The sequence below is a fragment of the Aedes aegypti genome, chromosome 2, assembly GCF_002204515.2.
Source record: "Aedes aegypti strain LVP_AGWG chromosome 2, AaegL5.0 Primary Assembly, whole genome shotgun sequence".
Lineage (NCBI taxonomy): Eukaryota > Metazoa > Arthropoda > Insecta > Diptera > Culicidae > Aedes > Aedes aegypti.
Window position 1 is genome coordinate 277,794,211 of NC_035108.1, and position 21,802 is coordinate 277,816,012.

At 36.1% G+C, this 21,802-nt stretch overlaps 2 protein-coding genes across 3 annotated transcripts; both read left to right on the forward strand.

The window, feature by feature from the left end:
* The first annotated feature begins 801 nt into the window (after positions 1-801).
* Positions 802-3,807, forward strand: LOC5574308 (intraflagellar transport protein 80 homolog). Its single transcript, XM_021845160.1, has 3 exons — positions 802-1,815; positions 2,230-2,609; positions 2,674-3,807. Exons 1-3 carry the CDS (start codon positions 1,021-1,023, stop codon positions 3,743-3,745), a joined length of 2,247 nt encoding a protein of 748 aa, XP_021700852.1. The 5' UTR covers positions 802-1,020; the 3' UTR covers positions 3,746-3,807.
* Positions 3,808-18,858: 15,051 nt separating this feature from the next.
* Positions 18,859-20,715, forward strand: LOC5564717 (reticulocalbin-2). 2 transcript variants are annotated; one of them, XM_021845161.1, is made up of 3 exons: positions 18,859-18,974; positions 19,291-20,139; positions 20,204-20,715. In XM_021845161.1, exons 2-3 carry the CDS (start codon positions 19,301-19,303, stop codon positions 20,373-20,375), a joined length of 1,011 nt encoding a protein of 336 aa, XP_021700853.1. In that variant the 5' UTR covers positions 18,859-18,974; positions 19,291-19,300; the 3' UTR covers positions 20,376-20,715. The 2 variants fall into 2 exon arrangements, with proteins under 2 accessions (XP_021700853.1, XP_001649063.1); XM_001649013.2 differs by having other exon boundaries at positions 18,861-19,046.
* The last annotated feature ends 1,087 nt before the right edge of the window (positions 20,716-21,802 follow it).

Here is a 21,802-nt window from a genome sequence, read left to right on the forward strand (position 1 = left end):
ATACAAATGTTCATATTTTTCCAGTATATTTCTGCGTGGCATATTAATTTGACACAACCGCACAGGTGACTCATTTTGCTTTTAATGTTCAGCAAAATATATAAACTTGAACAAAATTCACGTTTTGCAATTGCTATTTGGGTTTAAGTTCATATAGAGACTGTTATGCCCAAGGTATCTAGAAGGGAGGTACTTCAATGTGTCAGAATGTTGAATTCGCCATTTTGAAATACTAGGTGACAGCTGGCGAGTTTGTTTTGGTTTGAAGGTGTTAACTCAAAACGTGTCTCCAAACATTTTTCACAGCCACACTTCATCTCGTTTCGTTCAGCTTTTAATTTCACTAGGCATAGAAGAAATGTAGCATCCTAGTAGCTTTTCCTCACTTTAATTAATAAAACACTTGCATTTTACATCTTCTAAAATACACGAAGAAGGTAAACGTTACTCAGAAATGCGGGAGAAAATTTTCACTTACCGGTAGGATTTGTTTTCTGTGGTAAACAATCCCTAACATTCCCCTAGAAACGACATTATGAAAACATACTCGCCAGCTAGTCAGCTCACCAGCTGTCACTTTCACCTCCCCTGTAGCTGACTTCACTTCGCACCCACTGACTGCTTAGATCACTGAACCTCCCTTCAATCAATCTTGGTTATGCCTTTATTTTTCAATATTGGACTACCTACACCAGCTTAATATTTTTCCACATTTTCATACAAAGTATGTAAATTTTTATATACATAGTAAAGTATATATTAAAACATGAATGTTGCGATGAAAAAAGGTGTTGGTTCGGAAATCCATGTGGGACATGTATGATTTAACAGGCAGTTAATTGGATAATGATTTCTAAACGATTCGACAATGTCCGTTACTGGGTGCCGTCCGGTACTAGGGGATCTCCCCCTACACGTATTGCGCGCGCATGTGCCTATGTCCTTTCCACCCTGTATCCCGGACAACGCTGGTTCAATACAAACGTCGGTTAGCTTATTCTATCTCAAAACCCAGCAAAAATGAGGTTTAAAATTTACTCCACGAAGGAATCAAAATCCAAGGAAGCGATTTCCGCCCTAGGTTGGTGTAACAACGAAGAAATCTACAGCTGCAGCGATGACCATCAGCTGTTTCGTTGGACGTCCACAAACCGGGAATTTATGCAAGTGGCAAAGCTACCGGACGATTTCAACCCCACCGACTTGCACTGGTTGCTACCGAAAGGGGCAGCAGTTACCAGTTCAGGTGGTGCCGGAGCCAAAGGGAGCGATACGTTGTTGATTTGTAGTGCCGATGGGCGGTTCATAATCCTGAACAAAAGTGCACGCGTCGAAAGGAATGTTTCGGCGCACAATGCGACCATTGTCTCCGGTCGTTGGAGTCCCGATGGAGCAGGATTGCTTACGGCCGGTGAAGACGGAATCATCAAAATTTGGTCCCGATCGGGAATGCTTCGGTCAACGGTGGTACAGCACGAGGGACAAATTCGTTGCGCCCGATGGGCACCGAATGCCACTGCCATCGTGTACTGTCAGGGGCCGTTTGTGGCAATTAAACCGCTAGCTGCTAATAGCAAGTTGACCAAGTGGCGAGCCCACGATGGCTTGGTGTTGTGCATCGCTTGGTCTAACAATACGGATATGATAGCATCGGGTGGCGAGGACTGTCGGTACAAAATTTGGGATACACAAGGTGCTAACATCTACACCAGTGTAACTGACGATTACGCAATTACTTCGTTGGATTTTAGTCCCGATGGAGAGCTACTCACCGTCGGGGGATTTAATATGCTGAAGCTGTGTCATTATTCTGGGGTAAGTTGCATGCTTTCTATATTATTGGTTGGTAGATTAAAGGAGCCTTTCTTAGCCGAGTGGTTAGAGTCAGCGGCTATAAAGCAAAGCCATGCTGAAGGTGTCTGGGTTCGATTCCCGGCTGGCCCAGGATCTTTTCGTAATGGAAATTTCCCTGACTTCCCTGGGCGTGCGTATAAAGTATCATCGTTCCTGCCACACGATATACGAATGTGAAAACGGCAAGTTTGGCAAAGAAAGCTTTTAGTTAATAACTGTGGAAGTGCTCATAAGAACGCTAGGCTAAGAAGCAAGCTCTGTGCCAGTGAAAATGTAATGCCAAGAAGAAAAAGAAGAAATAAAGTCAAGATTTGAACTAATTCTGCGGAGCATATTTTATTAATTATATGAATCTTGTAAAACATATATTTCCAGTGGAGCCACAGCATCAATCGATTCAATCAGGAAACGGTAGGTTCGATGTTCAACATTGCATGGTCCGCGGATGGAACTCAGATAACGGCAGGCACCAGTACCGGTATCATTCTTTTCGGCCACATAATAGAACGTGAGCTTCGTAATCGTAATCTAAAGGCAATTACGACCGGTCGAAAGACGATCACTCTGCATGACATCATAGCTAGAACTACGGATACATTGGATTTTTCTGAACGGGTCATCAAATGGGAGCTGGGCTATGGACACTTGGTAGTCGCCACTGCTCATCAGGTTCATATCTTCAACGAGAACTACATCAACACTCCAATAATTATCGATGGGCGTACGGATATTAAGATCATTGTGTTGGGTAAAAAGTTAGTGCAAGAAACTCTGTAAAATTTTCAAGTTACACAATTTATTTTTTTACGTTTAAAACAGAAACTTTCTCTTGGTGGACAATACATCAGTTTGGATCTACACCTACACTGGAAGATTACACTTGAGCCCGCGCTTTCCAGCATCACAATCTCAAATACCTCACCTCAATAGCAGATGCATTTCTCTTGGATTAGACACTTTGGCCATACGGGACTATTCAGATCAGTCTATCATACACATTTTTGATCTATTGCCGAGCGCAAGCCGACAGGAAGATCCCTACACAATACAGAGTAAGTCGCCTTTGGTGGAAATTGCCGTCTGCCGATTTGGTAATCCGGACGACCAATATCTCGTTTTCATTGATGTCAATCGCGATTTATTCATAACGAGTGTCCGCAGCGCACCAGATTACACTATTCACAAAATTGGGACCCAAGTTTGTACAGTAATGTGGTCCAGTGATACCAATATCCTCGTTGGATTGCACGATTCGTGCTACAGTGTGTGGTACTGCCCGGGAGAAGCCTGTACCGACCCAACTCTGATTGCGTTAACCACATTCACCTTCGATACCAGCGAGTTCGGCAAGAACATAACTTTGGAGAACTTTGAAGGGGCAAACGTAACGTTCCGTAGCTCTGGTGCCATCTTCACCGTTTCGGTGAAGGCCTATTGTGTTATACTACATAAACTTTTCGTTGATAACTCCTGGGAACGCGCTCTGAAGCTATGCCGATTGGTACAAAATCAAATCCTCTGGGCAACGCTAGCAGCCATGGCATCCAAACGAAATCAGCTAGAGATTAGCGAAGAAGCATTCTCGGCGGCATTGCAAATCGATAAGGTGAATTATTTGGCTTATATGAAGGATTTGGACCAATCCAGCCCGGAGCAGATGGCGGAAAATTCGATCATGAATGGCAGAATACAGGAGGCAGAGATTATATTACTCCACAACAAAAAGATCCACGAGGCAATTCGGTTTTGCTTGAGGATGCATCGATGGAGCCGTGCGCTTGAAATCGCAAGAAAGCACGAGATCGACGTAGAGTTAGTCTTGAGAGAACGAAAAAAATATCTGCAAGCGCTTGGAAGAGAAGAGTATGATCCAAGCTACTTACAGTTGTAATAATAAGTTATAACATGTAAAACGTTTGAGAAATAATATAGCATGAGCTGTGTTTATAAACATTCAAAGTAAATTTAGGCCGATATCACAAACTAAGGACTTTTTTTGTCTGATAGATTATTATTATATCATTCTACTACATTTTATTTTCTTTTTTTTTATGGGGTGCTCAGCTGGAGCTGCATGACAGCTTACTTGTCTGTGCTGGACCCCGCAGTGCAAACATTACCTCTATTTTTGCCAATATTTAGACGGAATAGGCTATGTTGCCCGTTTTAACACTATTTTGTTTGAATATTGTGCAGAAGTAGTTTTATCAAATTGTTTTTGCTTCAGTTTCCCTCCCGTAGTCATGTTTGTATAGTCAGCATTTAGTCCTGAGCAATTTGGATTCTTGTTTACGCATGGAGAAGCAACATGAAAATATTTGTTGTTAATGAATGCACTTCTTGGAAATAACATACAGAGCTATGTTGTAGTCTATGTTGACAAATTGTAGCACAGATGTCATCTTCAAGCATCTTTTGACCATGATAGACACTACACTTCTTTATTAAATTTAGGGGAGCGATTATTAGCGTATGTTTAAAACTACTAATTGAACTTTAACACTTTAACAAAAAAATAAAATACTAAAATCACTAGTAAGGCGAGCAAATACCTTTAAACTCTAATATGTTGCTTATCTTGACAGATAGGCCTATTTCGTCTGCGACTTACAGACTTCTTCAGTGTCGTCGAGCACTGGACATCAACATTTGTGTCACATTCTACTCAATTGATCCTTAGCCATTCTTCTTATTAGTCAAGATTATAACCCTTGAAACAAAATCTAACCTATCTGCATCAAAGCGTGGCTACGGCTCCTGTTACCCCGATGCCTGGTAACAGAATAACCGTTGGATCACATCCGTGAGATTGATGCGTCTATGCCAGATGGTTGATGACGCGGCATTAAGGTGAAGATAAATCGAAGCCAAACCTCAAATTAGAACATGAGAACCGAACACCCGTTTGAGCGGAAAACTTAATCGATTGGTCATCACCAGCTAGAGAATTTTTAAATTCAGTAAAGAATCCCCAAGAGTTAAAATTCATTTAAATAAAAAAAAAAGATTTAATTGACGCGAACACTTTTAACCAAGGTAATTATAAGGTATTTTTTTCATATATGTATATATACCTTGCTTTTAACTGCGTTATGTACGCGTCATAACTTAATTGATGATTTCAAACTCTAGAACCGATTTTCCGGAAATTCCTGACTGGCTACCCTGCATGTTTTAAGTCAGTATTCTAAGTTCATAGAGGAACACAAAATTCAGGTAATAGTTTTACAATCAGAATTATGGTGCTCATATCACCCTTTTGGTTAATTCATTCTATCGACTTTTCCGTGAGGTGGACAAACTGCCTCACTTTCCCTTATCAGTCAAAGAATACAAAATCTAGATGGAATGCATATGGTACAGTACCGATCGTCAACCGATTCTACCCCATTACCCCGAATGTCATTAACCCGAATGCCATTACCCCCGAATTTCATATCCCCGAACGACTCATAACCCCTAATGACATTACCCAGGAACTGGTTGTTTTCCACAGTTATGGTTCACTTTCATGAAAACTAACATCTATTTAACATTTTCAGACAATAGCACTAAGGATAAAACACTTACAACATCAAGGGCCGATTTCTTCACCTTCGCTTAAGCCGTAAACCACGTTTACCCATACGATTAAACCAGGTTTAAGGCTTAAGCGGTGGTGAAGAAATCGCTTACAAGAGTTGTAAATTTCACTTTTTAGCAAGCACAAACAGGTGAAATAATTGGAGTAGAACGAAAACTGTCCATGACTCAATTAGTGCAGTGCAGTACCTTTCTTACAAAACAAAATCTCCTAAAAGTATGAAATCAGAACAGAAACTGGTTTAAGGACATTTATTATCGTGATTGAATGACCATAACAGGGTTTCTCAAAAGTGTAAACTATCGGAAAAGCGCCTTCAGGCATTATTTATTGATCCATTCCTAATTCCTTTCTCTACTATTCATAAAAAGATCTTTTACCCTTTTTTCTAGCAGGAAACTGTACAATTATTGGAAATAGTATGTGACGTATTATTAACTGTCTGCAAATCGCTACAATACAAATTCATTGAGTAGAAAATCTCTTTATTTTGCACACTGATCCGTAATATGTCACAATTTGATCCATAATATGAAAATTATATATGATCCATAATAGGGCCTTCCTTAGCCGAGTGGTTAGAGTCCGCGGCTACAAAGCAAAGCCATGTTAAAGGTGTCTGGGTTCGAATCCCGGCCGGTCCAGGATTTTTTCGTAAAGGAATTTTCCTTGACTTCCCTGGGCATAGAGTATAATCGTACCTGCCACACGATATACGAATGCGAAAATGGCAACTTTGGCAAAGAAAGCTCTCAGTTAATAACTGTGGAAGTACGCATAAGAACACTAAGCTGAGAAGCAGGCTCTGTCCCAGTGAATGGTGAATGGTAATAGTAGTAGGCTTGAATTTCGCGAAAATCACGTGGCTCTCTCACTACAGTAGTTTAAAATCGTGAATCTCATCAAGTAGCCTATATTTGGTACCGTTTTGATTCATATTACGGACACTTAAGGCCTCAGTGAACTATAACCCAGCTTGGACCATACAAAATAAATCATTCTGTATGATTTTTTAGCGTTATCGAATACGCGTCCGCAACTTGAATAATTTTAAATAAAACAAAACGTGTGGCCTTTTCATGATTCTTATTCCGGACGCTCCCTTACTTTTGCCTCATATTCCGGACGCTTTGATTCGAATTACGGACAGCTCATGATAATCATTAATGGAACAGTCAAATCATCAATTGAAATCGGTTAACCACTAAAGAGACTTCTAAGGTAGTTGGGCATTATAAATTTGCAATGATATTTATGGAAAAAAACCTAATAAAACGAGCCTAGAAAATGAGAACTTTTGAACAGCAAATACTGCAACATTTCGCGTGAAATGTTTCCCATACAAAGTAGAGTGTCCGGAATTTGAAGCTGTCCGTAATATGAATCAAAACGGTACATGAATTTCTATAAATCAGTAGTGTCATTGAAGGCTCTATATGCGGGAAATGCAGCGGGAAATACCGTTTTGATTCATATTACGGACAGCTTCAAATTCCGGACACTCTACTTTGTAAGGGAAACATTTCACACGAAATGTTTCAATTTTTGTCACTCAAAAGTTCTCACTTTCCAGTCTCGTTTTAATAATCATTTTCCATAGATATCTATACAAATTTATAATACCCAATTGCCTCAGACGTCTATTTAATGGTTTGTCGATTTCAATTGATGATTTGACCTTTCTAACCATGATTTTCATGAGCTGTCCGGAATTCGAATCAAAGTGTCCGGAATATGAGGCAAAAGTGAAGAGGTGTCCGGAATAAGAATCACGAAAAGGCCACACATTTCCATTTATTTAAAATTATTCCTGTTGTGGAATCAAAAACTTCACCCACCATTCGAAAGTTAAGTGTTTGAAAGGGTCGATAACGTGGAGGAATTGTACAGAATGATTTATTTTGTATGCTTTCTGATGAGTTATACTTCACTGAGGCCTTAAGTGTCCGTAATATGAATCAAAACGGTAGAACATTTTTCTACAGTAATTTTGGGTTGTTATTAGCAACGGGTGTTTTGCAATTTTCAAGGCTTTTTGCCTACAGCAGCGATGGGCGTGAGTTTCACTGGCTTCGCTGACTGTGATTCCTGAGTCAATAGCACACTCAAAATAGTTTACTAATCAATGTTCCAATTTGAAACGATACGATTCGTGCTTTTATATTTAAGTTTTATATTGTCTATGTTGATCTAATGAATTTAAAAGGTTGGATCCGACCCTAATTGATCCATAACTGTGGGGTCATGGTACTTAAAACAGCAGATATAAAGGAAGACGTGTATTAAAAGGTTTCAATCTAAGAAAATGCACGAAAATTTCGTGAAATGTCAATGTAAAGCTAATTGTAAATAAAAAAATGAGGATTTGTTTTTTACCGCCAAATAGAATTACAAAATACTGATTTGAAGTTATACCGTTCTGAAAAGTGATTTCGTACTAGGATTTTTTCGACATCACATCCGTTTTTTTAACTAAGTGGTAGAAATCGTACAAAAAAAAAAACAAAAAATAAGAAGTAACATTGGAGATATTGTAGGTAGGGGTAGTCGGGGCGGTTTGGCCAATGGGGATGAGCACACCTTGAAAACTGTATAAATTCTTAAAATTTCTTCTGAAACAACATGCAATTCCAACCCCAAATGAAACAATAGGCATTGTTTAGTGTTCTAAACTAAAAAAAGAAATAAATGATGTTTGAAAATAACTGCTCATATTGCTCATATTCAGAATGATGTTTGATTGTTGAAATGTTCTTTAAAATTTAATCTTCATGCACGGAGTGTTTATAAATACCAATAACTTTCTAGTGTACTCAAAAAAATAATTGAATTTTTAGATTACCGGGTACCCCCGTTGGTTTGACCACATTTAATCTGAACACTTTTTAATTTGTACCCCGCTAATTTGCACATCGTTCAGATTAAAAATGATTCAAACGTCATTTAGCTCATGGAACGGAGTAAAGTGGAATGGAACGTTGTGGAACGGAACGCAGAATCAAAACAAAACAGTGAAAGAGGTGACCAGAAATACGTTTCTAGGGTGACTAGATGTTCGAATTAAAAATGAACCCCGATGGTTTGCATGAGGTATCGTTCAAATTAACGGGGGTCTACTGTATATGGTATAATTTTACAACCAAAAAGGGTGCTAATATCAGCCGACTCGAAAAATGACAAATTTTGAAAAATTATTAATTCATTCGTGAACTAATCTGAAACTTCTTGGAAATCATGCAAAAATCCGTAGATTTCATAATAATTTCAGAACTTTTATCGACTTTTCCTTAAGGTGGACAAACTGCCCCACTTTCTCCTAATTATCAAGTTAAACAAACATGACTTAACTAAACAAAAATTGAATTGATAAAAATAAAAAGTTATTTTTTTAAATGTGTTTTATTTTAAATTCAGGGTGTCCATTTAAAATCTGTTTTCCAATTCCCGGGTTTTTCTCGGTTGCCTAAGATTTTAAAACCAGATGGCATAATGGTTCTGCGACTTCATATTTTTTAACATTTTCATTGTTTAATTTGACCCTGAAAAAAAAAGGTAATGGATTTTCGAGCAATGTTTTCAAATACTCATTTTTTTCGCCGATCATTACTCTATGCAGTTGATAAAATCAGAACATCATTTTATTGTTATGTTATTAACTGTTAAATATTCGACAATATTAGCAACATCATTGCAGTTCCATAAATATTGAATTAAACTGAGTAGAGGATTGTTTGAATCTCATCACTAACTCTTAAAACGATTTTATAAATTCTCCATGATTTTGGATGTCGATATTAAGTAATACAGAATCGAAACAAATTGTAACTTTTGTTTGTCATAAAAATATTCAAACTTTTAAATGCTTGGCTTGAAGAAAGAACATACTGTGGATTCAAAACGTTTTGAATCTAGAAAGAGTTCTGGACAAACAGATATTATATGTAGTTATTGAAAATCTAAAATACTTACCAACAATAAAAATGTTTTACTCAAGCTTTGATGAATTATCATAACTTATAAATTACCATTGGACCAGTTTTTTTTTTTTTCATTTTTTTAGATATATATAAAATCAACTTATTTGTCTATAAAACGCATTTAATTTTCGAGTTGGTTGAACTGAATAACTGGCATGGTAGTAATATTTAACCAGTATTTATTTTCAATCGAAAGATCCAAAATACAGAGGATTTTTCGAATTCGAAAATATTTCTGAATTACACATTCGAAAATATTTCTGTATTACATATATTCTGTAAGTGTACTTTCACACTATTGTTCTAAAACGCAATAATGTTTCTACTAAGGATGCCTTCAAAATTATGCGTAAGCATGGTCTATAGCTGGTTCGTGGAGAAATTCTTGATCTGGTGCAACTCTCGTTGGATCCAAGGCGAGATTTTTATGCCATAAACGATATATCGCAAAACATTTAACTGCTTGCCCGCAAAAAAAAAAAATCCAAACAAGCGTCTTCACACGAAACCATCAAAGATTTTACTTTTTTTAGATTTTGTCGTCGAAAAATTAATAAAAATCTACACAAGAATACTTGAAGGACCTTGCCATTTATTTATCCATCAGAATGCTCTCCATAAATTCATTAAGGATCTCACAAGCAATACGCTGAAAATTGCAGGAATTTGCTGTAGATCTGCAGAAATCCATGCAAAATCTCGTCAGGGATCTCACAAGGACGTTGTCAAAGTTCACGAATTAGTCAAGTTATAATCCAAACAAGACTTCTTCAAGAATCCGTATCAGGAAGCAATTCTCGATGCATGTGTCCAGAATTTCATTGGAAAACCACTTAGATCTCCTAAGATTTTTTCCTAAAAAACTTATAGCTCCGTTTTTCTTCAACCGCTTGGAATTTATACAAAATTTAAAGAAAAATCCTCCAAAACTCCTTTATAGAACCTACTACAAATGTTATTTGCAATGCACGAGCTCTTTGCAGTGGGCCCAGTTAGCCGTAGCGGTAAACGCGCAGCTAATCAGCAAGACCAAGCTGAGGGTCGTGGGTTCGAATCCCACCGGTCGAGGATCTTTTCGTGTTGGAAATTTTCTCGACTTCCCAGGGCATAAAGTATCTTCGTACCTGCCACACGATATACGCATGCATAAATGGTCATTGGCACAGTTAGCTCTCAGTTAATAACTGTGGAAGTGCTCTTAAGAACACTAAGCTGAGAAGCAGGCTCTGTCCCAGTGAGGACGTAACGCCAGAAAGAAGAAGAAGAGCTCTTTGCAGTAATTTTTCAAAGAACTGTCAATTATATGGACAATTATCGCCTCGATTCCATTCTTCCATTCTTGAAAAAATGTCATCAAAAATATCCTATTAATCTTAATAGTAATTCATAAGCCATCTCATCAAGACTGATGCCAAGAATCCCTAAGTACTCTTCTGAATACTTTCCAAGGATCTTGGAACATCGACTCATGGAAGATTCACTGTATTAAAATTATATAAAACAGAAATAAGGGTTTTTGCCGACACTTGTAGTTTGTTTGAAAATTACATAAAAGTAACACTGAAACGAGCTCACCAGTTAGTAATCCATCCTGACACTTGCACAACGCGACACAATTGATCCAGGCGTCCCAAAAACAAAACGTCTTGCTTGGGTTTTCCCAAGCACTGCTCTATTGAATGTCGTAATATTTTCAACCAGAAATTAACAAAGCATTTCACAAGAGATCGATAACAATAGTAAAAAAATCTGCTAAAGATCTCCCCTTGCAACTAATGATTGTTTTAACTAAAAATATACTAGAAATCGTTAACTATGTCTCTAGAAACTCAGTCGTGCATCACATGGCTAGTGCTCTTTCCCGGTGTGTTCTACAGTTTCCCGGGTATTTCTCGTATTTTCCCCGGTTGTTTGAAATTCCCGGGTTTTTCCTGGATTTCCCGGATGGATGGACACCCTGTAAATTCCTTTATCAATATCACTCCATACATTACATTCATTTCTTATAAGGTACCGCGGGGCAATTGGGTAAATGGGGTAAGTGAAAATAATTGGTATAGTTAACTGAATATGTGAATTAACGTTTTAAACTCATGCGTAAACCTTTGAGGCCATTGAGAACATTACGTTAGGCAAGAAACAGTGCCGTAGCGTGCCGTTGGCCAGGTTGGCACCCGCCAAGGGCGCCAGCTCTCAGGGGGCGCCAAAATGCGTGACGCACTTGGCAAACTTTTGGAACAGACATACTCTATAAATTTCATTTTCAAGGTGGAAAATTTAAGTCAGTTTTTATAATTGTTGAAAGTATCTCAGTAGATTTCAATATTCATAACTTGAAGATTCCTGACAAGAGTTTTTAAAATTATTAAGTGCATAAATTTATTTTGAAATTTGCTAGTTGTTATTTGAAATTTATTTCTAACTAGTGGTCCCGGCAAACTTCGGTTTGCCATCAAGTAGGCTGTTGGAAAACGTCAAGAAATCCCCCATACAAATTACACCTTAGTCTTCTCCCGTTTTCCTGATAAATCCGGCGGCTTTCCTGAACTTTTTCTTCACACGAACACGTCGCATCCCTTGAGGAGTGCAACAGTGACAATCTTGCGGCAATCCGTTGGACCGTCCTCAAGCCATTTCGTGACATACAAACACCACTCTATTTTTATTTATATAGAAGAAGATAGATTTTCTATTTTTTAAAACTGGTATACGAGTATGTTTAGCAGCCAGATTCAAAGTACTTTATATATTAGGAAAACTATAAGCATCACAAGATACGCTTTCTCTCCCATGCTTTTTAAGTTGTTTGAAAGCAAAACTGTATTTCTAATAAACCTGTAGAAAAACTGTTGCTCTTCAGCGAAGTTCATCAAACACAACTAATAAAATCCAGGAAGAACACTCTGAGAAAATATTTCTTTGTGAATAGGGTACCGTTGTTATACAATCTTAAATAGCGGATTCCACAGAACAGGACACAGACAGGATTCACACATAATTGGGGTCTTAGAAGAACCAGTGTATTTTCTGCAGTTTTTACTATTTGTAATGAAATGTTTTTGGTTGAACACTAGCCAGTATATATTTGATTGCATTCTGAGTATAATTCTATGAAATTCATCACTGCAATGATCATATTGTCTTGGGTACAATTTTTAAAGAATTACCTGACAGTATCGTAGATAAAACCTTTATAGGGACCTGACAAGTTTATCTTCAGAATCCTTGTTTACACCAATTTTCATTTAAAAAAATATGGAATAAAAATGACTTATTCGGACGAACTTATCAAACACTATTCAAAAAATTAAACTTCATGGTATTGTCTGTTTTCTATCATGTTGACAAACTAAATGCAGGAAAAAAAGTATGGCGGTGAGTTTTCTGAAAAATTCAATTTCAGTGTTAAAAATCATCTCTAAAATAAAAAATCGAAGGACCTCTTTTTCGGGTGAAATTGATCACTTGTCAAAGCGATTATTGTTAGTTTTTGAAACAACTTTGCAGAATAAATATGAGTTCCCTGAATCCAAATCTGCTTTCACAATAGGGTCCTAAAGCCCTGTCCCAATTTTAGTGCCAAACGCTTAAGTTTAGGCCAAAAACAAATGTTTACTCAATTTTTTAATGTTTTTCATTTGTTTTAGTACAAAAAAAAACATTTTTTATGTTTTTAAAGATTTTGTCACACCCCTTGGTATAAACTCAAATTTTGGGTGTATTTTGTTTTCTGTGTCCCTTCCGAAATGTCAGATAGCAACAACCCCAGTGTTAAAACTAAAAGCCCTGTGGTATTTTTGTCGACTAAGCGAACGTCAAACATGATCTCAAGTGTCAAGGTTCATTTATGGATCCAATTTTTAAATTAAAGTTTTAATATGATATATCCGTTATTTCAGCGGAAAAAATTGCTAAAGTAGTTGCAGTAACATGCTCTTCTGTGTTATGAAATGAAAACAAGATTTCATTAAACATTTTAGGACCCTATTCTTAACAATACAATATTTATGGAAATATAGAATAGTTAACTTTCAACAACTACGCGGAAAACTCCTAAATGTAGGCATTCACCAAAGGAATTCACTTATGTCTACAAGAAGTTCAATTATTTCAATTTGTACAATTTTGGATGACAAAATATGGTTTGAGGATATATTTTGAGTCTCACAAACTTTCAGGTTCAAATCCTTGTATATAACTCAGGCTATTGACATGATGGAGACACCATCTTCTATGATGACAGAGGGCTCGATTAGCTTGTCAGATGGATCGAGCCCGGGACATCCTGTCTACTGCGAATCGCTGCAGTTGATATAGGGCATGTCCATAGCCTGATATAACTAGAAGTTTATGGATGTTCGTCAAAACTACACCGTATATGATTCTGAAATTTTACATTATTTTCATAGAAATTACCATTTTTTAACGCAAAAATCTTCAAAACACACAATTGGACAATAAGTACGACAAACAAAGTTCATTCAATGCAGGTTACAATGATATTAGTGCGTATACGGTTATCAATTTCACCGTACTGATCAATTTCACCCGAATTTACGGTATGCTTAAATATTAAAAGCTTATTATTTTTCTGCCGATTTCTTACATGCCAATATCAAGGAATTTCATCAACAAATGTATTAAAATACAATTCTCAGACAGTTTATCTTGAAACAAATTTTAGAGTTTCATTTAAGATCAATAAACATTTCATGTATTTTAAATATAAGTGAACACTTAAGCTTTAACATGACATTTCTTCTGTGTTTTTGAAGATTAGTTCATACAGAAGTTGCTAAAAAATTAAAAAATAAAACTTTCGAAATTTGTATGGTAAGTGCAACGTAAACTTGTTTCATAAGAAAAAAAAAGTTGAATTTTCACTTTGACTAGGGGCGCACAAATAGAGGTTCGCCAAGGGCGCCATGAGGCAACGCTACGGCTCTGGCAAGAAATTTCTGAGATTTTTCAGCCATTATTGCAGAATAGAGAGAAAGATTGTTAACCTGTCCACTATCACTCCGTAACAAGTTCACGGCGTGCAATCTTATTTTAATATTTTCAGCGGAAAAAAGTTGCGGAAAAAAGTTGCGGAAAATAATTTTCTGTACCACTTCTAAGTTGTTCCTTCTGACAGTTTTAAACAGCAATAAAAAAAGTTTTAGAATCAATTCGACATAGACCTAAAATTAACTAAATTGAAACACCTTCAGATTTCTACTCACTTGGGGCAAGTGAAAAGATTCTCATTAGAGATTGAATTTGTGTTTTCTCTTTAGGTAGCTATCAGACTTTCTAAAAAAAAAACAAATAACGAGCGGTGGAAATTCTACAGAGCAGAAATGCAATTGCTATCCCATGATGTAAGAACTAACATCGGAAATGTTGCAGTTATAATGTTTTCGAATCATTTCAACAAACATAACTGAACAGAACAAAATTCAAGTAACAAGATTACAATTTTCTTTGTTTACATGTTACTTATGTTGTTGTTCATTGGGACGCCAATTCAAGGTAATATAAATCGTAAATGTAACTGTTAGTTTTTGAATTTATTGTTCAAAACGATAAACTCTTCACTAAGTGTCTAAGCGACTAAGTGTCTTAAAAATAAAAACCTTAGAGACTTCGTTGAAAAAAGAGACAAAAGAGTGTTCAAACCAGAATTTAAAAGAGACCGAACAGGAATAAAAAAAAACAGGCAAAACGATACCGAACAGAAACCAAGAGATAAATTCCTCATGAAATTAGACCAGATATTTTTTTTATTCTTCGTGACATTACGACAAATAATACTCTCGTATGCATTTTTCAATGATTTTCTCAAGGAATTTCATTAAAAATTATTTCAGATATTTGCCCAAAAATTCACATATTACGAAGCTAGCTCATGTCTTAAATTACTTCAGGAGTTCATTTAGTAATTATTTCCCATGGAATCCTTTCGAGAATTTCTCTAACGAATTCATCAAAGAATTTTGTTTTGAATATCTCGAGAACACAACCTGGTTGTTGCCAAATATAATCACAGAAATCAACTCGGAAATCATCGAGAATTTCTATTAAGATTCTTTCAAATATTTTTTCAAGAAAGCCCTAAGTTCTCCAGGATTTTATCCTGTGATTTTCTTAGGATACCCTCCAAGACTTTCATTTGAAACTTCTTCAAAAATTCAACCAGGTAGGTATTTTTGAAAATTGTCCTTCAGGAATTTCACTGATGACATCTCCAGGAATTACTCAGATATTGTTTTAGGAATTTCTACAGTAATTCTTTAAGATTTCTCAAGAAAGTATTTGAAGATTTGTCCAAGTATTTTTCCAGGCATTTCTCCATGGAAAAGTGAATGAAGCTATTCAGAAATTTAAGAGAATGGTCAAAACAAATACGTGAGGTATTTCTAAAGCAAATTTTAAAGTAACCACTGATGATACATGAATAAGTCACCCTTGATGAATAAGGAGTACTAGCAGAACTCATATACCCTTAAAAATTTTAAAAGAGTTTCTAGTTAAATTGTTAGAATGATTGAAAAAAAAAAATCCTCGCTAATGTTCTGCAGCATTTTCTGAGAGAAGTCCTGCTTTAATATACTTTTGTAGATTACACGGGATTTGTTTTTTGAGAAATGTTTGGAAGAACTGCAGTTGTAATTCTTAAATGAAATTCTGGAGAAATTTCTAGAAAAAAAATCTGGAGGAACTCAATGATCACACATAGTGTCGAGTTTGAGGAATTCTGTGAAAAGTTCTTAATTGATTTTCTAGAATAACACCTCGACGATTTTTTAGAGAATATTTTTGGAATAACCGTGGATAAAAAGACGTAGAAATTCTTGTCCGGTTTTTTGAATAAAACCCTTTACATTTTATCGAAAACTCTGGAATTAACCTTTGCGGTTTTCTTGAAAAAAAAAATCTGTAAAAATCTTTGGAAGATCTCCTAGAGAACAACTGTAAAATTCGGTTGAAGGATTAGTGGGAAAATATCTAAATGGAAGTCCTAAGAAAGTGTTTGTAAAAAAATTTAAAGTAATCCCTAAGTAAATTACTAGAGATAGTAACGTTGGAGTGCTTGAAAATTTCTCTGAGTTAGTTTTGGAGAAATTTCTCTAGATGTTTTTCGGGAAATCTCTGGAAGAATATCTGGGTGAATCGTTATGGAATCTCTAGAAGAATAACTGGAGAGATCTCTGTATGGTCCCAGAAATTATTTCAAATGAAACATCTGGAGAAACCATGGAAGATTCCTCAAGATTTTCCTCGAGAAATCTGAGACGAAATTTTTGAAGAATTAACTGAAAAGTCTCGTAACAGTCTCTGAATGTTTCCCTGAAACCTGCATAATTTTTCATCAGAGTTCACTGCAAGCAAGATAAGGAAAATAGAGACCATTTTGGTTAAAAAAATATATCAAAACAAACTGAAAACTGATTTTCTAGATTTTCAAATTTCAAATAATTTTAAAAATCGTGCATGAAGATACGTGAATCCCTTAATGATCAAATATTATTCATAAAATTCAATCATGGCTGGGGAAACCAATAAAATTTTATATCCGAAAAGATTCTCACTAAACAGCTTAAGGAGCGTTTTGATAGCGGCGCGGCCGAAATTTTCTGGAGGATTTTGACGCAAAAATTTCTTTTTCATTGATATATTCTACCATGAATGACTGCCTTAAAAATTCCCTGATTGTTATCGAAATTCCCTGAGAATTCCAGGTTTTTCCAGGTTTAATAAAATTCCTTGATATTTCCATGGTTTTCCAGGTAGTAGAAACTCTGTTTATTTTTTGTTTTAACGCACATTCTTTGTTACTTCAATATAGGATGTTTCTAGATTCAACAAATATATTTTTTGTTCAAATTTAATTTTTTATATTTTTGACTATTCTAAGAAATTTTTAAAAACAACAAATAGAAAGAAATCATTAAAGTGAAAATGCATGAAAGACAAACCTCGAATTTTTAAGAGCACAAATCCAGAGAGCCAGATAATCATTTGAGCTGAAAATTTATCTCACTGGTCACTTGCTGGTGGTGACCAATCGATCAAATTTTCAGCGCGAACGGTTGTCTGATTATCTAGATTTGTGCTCTTAAAAATTCGAGGTTTGGCGACGATGCATTTTCACCTTAAGTCGACAAAAATTGTCGTTAAGCCGAGAGTCAACAATAAAGTTTGTTGAATCTATGCGGAATTTGTTTGCGTTTACAATATTTTTTTTCTGCGTGCATATTTAAATCTAAAGGCATAACAGTCTCTGTATGAACTTTTCACACAACTAGCATGTGCAAAACGTAAATTGTGTTCCAACTTTATATCCTTCACTGATTAATAAAAGCAAAATAAGTTTTCTGTGCGGTGGTACTAAATGATTATGGCAAGCAAAAAATGTACTAGAAAACTATGAACATTTGTATGTGAAGACAAACTTCAAGCTTTGAGTGCTATTTTCACGTCATAACTTATTTATTTATCATTCATCAAAACGTTTGTTAATCTGAATTTCGACCGTAAGAAAAGCGGTCGTAAAAAGAACCATCGTAGAAAGAAGGGTCGTGAAAACAGGGTGGAGTGTATTCCGTTCCGAAAAGTGATTTATCTCGAGGACTTTTTCGACATCACATCCGACTTTCTTAAAGATTAAACTGAGTAAGACTGGTAGAAATTGTACAAAACAGACACGTATGTGCCATGATGTAAAAAGTGACATTGAAGATATTGTAGGTAATTATCAAGTTGCCGATCGCTTGAAACAAACATGATTTAAATAAAGAAATTTGAATTGACAGGAATAAAAAGTTAATTTTTACATGTAATTTATGTTATTGTTTAAACCAATGATGAAGTTAATAGAAATCGAAAACGCAACTGGTATTTTTTTTCAATTTGTCGTTTAAAACGACATTATTTTCACTTGCCCCATTTTTGGTCAAGTGAAAATAAAGTATTAAGTTTTTCAAAAAACTTTTTAATTTTTTTTCCTGAAGTTTTGCGCAAAATTCAAATTTAAAATTACGTTTAGATTTTGTAGTAGGCAACCTATAAAAAACACGACTTTATTAATTTTAACTGGAAGTATTTATGATGTGATTGAGAAACACCATTCATACATCAAAAACGTTTCAACAAAAATGCTTATTTGATCTATTTATGATGATGGTCATACCGATCAATATTACCCCGCTAATCAATGATCGGTGTATGGTACCTTACATAAAACATTCTGATTTTTTACAAGATTTTGCTTTTTTCGACCATCACGTTGATGTATTCCGTAAAGAAATTAAAAATTCCATTCTCTTCACTGTGCCATACAACATCTATCACATATACCGGTTTACTAAACGAGCCTATGCAGCACAGCAACCCCTATGTTTATTTTATGTATGCGCTATGTTAGTAGAGGTTTTCTGATTTTCATTTTACGCACCCGGTAGATTGGCAGCACAGAAACGTCATAGCGAGCAATTTGAACGTAGGATTTTTTAATCTCTGCCTGCATTGTTTATATCACGCATAACTCATTCAGAAGTAGGCTGCAGACACATCTGGTATTTTGAATATTTCAATTGATTTTATTAATATCAACCCACTAATAGCATATTTGTTAAATCAGATTTAAGGTAAGAAGCGTTAGAATAATGAATGCATGCATGCTTCTATAGTATTACGAAAGCAAAAAAATCTGACCTAGTTTACAGTCTAACAATATAAACTATTATTAGATTATTATACTAGACCAGATGCCATACTTACTGCAAATGTAGTTAATGTAGATAATATGCGTCACACAACATAAATTTGTCTTTATATCTACAATAAAATTTTAAAGACTTACTTAATTCAGTATCTCTATTATATCGACAGATCTTGAAAAATGTTAAAAGCCGGCGGCTTCTTGGTGCTTCTAATAGGGGTGCTGGTGGTTGGTTCCCAAGCCGCAACTACGCACAAGCACACCCATCATCCATCTGGTGGAGCGAAAGAACGCATGGAGGATGGAAGCTACGCTCCTCGAGATGCCCATCATATGGAAGGGGACGAACATCATTCGGAATTTGACCACGAAGCCATTTTGGGTAGTGTGAAGGAAGCGGAAGAATTTGATTCGCTAACTCCGGAGGAATCGAAACGACGATTGGCATTGCTGGTGCTGAAGATGGATCTAAATTCCGACGGGTTCATAGATCGACACGAGCTGAAGGCATGGATTCTGAGGTCATTCAAAAGTTTACTCGAAGAAGAGGCTGCCGATCGGTTTGAGGACATAGATCAGAATAATGACGAAGTGATTACGTGGGAAGAGTACTATGCCGATACATATGGCATGGATAACGAAGACGAAGATGCCGAAAAGATGGAATTAGATCCCAATAAGGAGGAAGAACGAAAACTGATGGCTGATGACAAAGAGATGTTTGAGGCGGCTGATAGCAATAAGGATGGAAAGTTGGATATGAATGAGTTTGTTCAGTTCATGTCCCCCGAGGAATTCCCGCAAATGTTTGCTGTTGTCTTGAAGCAGACATTGCGCAATAAGGACACCAACATGGACGGGAAGATTGACTTCCAGGAATACGCGGCGGAACACTCTAGGGATCACGACAAAGAGTGGCTGATAACCGAAAAAGATCGGTTTGATAACGACTTCGACAAGGACGGAGACGGTTATCTGAATGGCAATGAGATTTTGTCTTGGATTCTTCCTAGCAATGAGTGAGTAGTTACTTAATAGCAATCATAATCCAGCGATTTTCAATATCCTTTTTTAAAATTTCAGTGAAGTGGCAGAGGACGAAGTTGCCCATTTGTTTGCATCCGCTGATGAGGATCACGACGATCGTTTGTCGTACGAAGAAATCATCAACAAGTACGATATCTTTGTCGGGAGCGAAGCGACGGATTACGGCGATCATCTGCACAACATTCATCATTTCGAAGACGAATTGTAAACTATCTGGTCAGAAAGCATTTAACTTTTTACTTTATATAGGCCCTGCGTTAGTCTAGTCTGTCGACAAGTATTTTAATTTCGGAACAAAATTGCCATTATTGACATAAATTTAAATTCATTTACAATTTTGAGTAAGTTTTCGGTCAATCCAAATATTTGCACAAAGTGGTAACGATTCTTCTGTTTAAATAATACCAAATAATTATTTATTTTTCGCGGGAATCTGTAGACTAATACAACTAATACTAATTTATGCATTTATTGTCGTATCAACTCGAAATCGTTTTAAAGTATTTATAACAAATGGTTTAGATACAAAATAAACTGAAAAAATTAAATGATTTCAGCACATTTATAATTGAGAAAATTCTCTGAATAAAAAAAAACTATACTTACTAGCAGGCATTGCAGAAGTCTTGGATGGATTGAATTTTGAGAAAACTGAGAGTATCTCTCACCTTGCGTTCTCTATAACAATCATGATCCGCAGCACATCATGAGATTCTGTTTATAATCTTCTGCTGCAGCTCTGATTAGATCGAAGGAATAACAGTGCATGATAAAATCCATCTGAACCAGCCCCAAACATGGGAAATTGTATGAGAGCGAAAAGTGAGGAATACTCTCAATTTTCTCAGAATTCAACCCCTGCTTACCAGGGTGGCCCATAACGATCAAACTACAAACAAAAAATAAAGAAACCTCATTTTTTTTTTGGGACACTGAAATTTGGTTTTTCCCCGAAATGTCTCAGAATGATCTCTGATATTGAAAAAAAAAGAAGTACATTCGATTTTTTAGTATTCTCAAAACACCAAATTCTTTTAATGGTAAACCCAAGTTTCCCTAGAATACCTTCTCAAAAAAATACGTGATGGAATGGTTGCTGGAGAGCTCCTGGAAAAAGTCCAACAAGAATCAGTCCCGCAGAAATATTATCCTGATCGAATCATTTGTGGAAGCCTTCGAAACATTCTGGAAAAATCCTTGCATACATTCCTAGAGAAACCACTAAAAAAGTATCTGGAAACTCTTCCTGGAAGAATCCTTCGATGAAGCGATTCCTGTTTTGATTCCTAAAGGATTTCAATAACGAATAGCATGAAAACATCTTTGAAGGAATGCTTAGGACAATCCTTGGAGGTGTGCTCCAGTAAGTATTCCCTATTGAGAAATAGAGGAAATCTTGGAAAATGAGAAATTCGTGGAAGTTTTTTCAGTGGCAAGTTTCTGCGAAATACGCTGGTACAATTGCGCTGGAATACCTGAAAAAAATCATACAAGAATGACAAGAAGAATACCTAGTGTTGTTATTGAGGTAAATTCTGGAAGAATCCTATAAGAATTGCTTGGAATAACTTTAGGATGTATATTTCAATACAATTTTAGAAGTGTTTCCAGAGCAATTCCTGACCGAATCTCTAA

What these genes read in the sequence shown, in the direction of transcription:
- LOC5574308 (XM_021845160.1), top strand. Translation starts at nt 1,021, where the DNA reads ATGAGGTTTAAAATTTACTCCACGAAGGAATCAAAATCCAAGGAAGCG. An exon ending in AGCTGTGTCATTATTCTGGG is followed by an intron (nt 1,816 to 2,229) that starts GTAAGTTGCATG and finishes ATATATTTCCAG; the next exon opens with TGGAGCCACAGCATCAATCG. An exon ending in ATCATTGTGTTGGGTAAAAA is followed by an intron (nt 2,610 to 2,673) that starts GTTAGTGCAAGA and finishes CGTTTAAAACAG; the next exon opens with AAACTTTCTCTTGGTGGACA.
- LOC5564717 (XM_021845161.1), top strand. Translation starts at nt 19,301, where the DNA reads ATGTTAAAAGCCGGCGGCTTCTTGGTGCTTCTAATAGGGGTGCTGGTG. An exon ending in TGGATTCTTCCTAGCAATGA is followed by an intron (nt 20,140 to 20,203) that starts GTGAGTAGTTAC and finishes TTAAAATTTCAG; the next exon opens with TGAAGTGGCAGAGGACGAAG.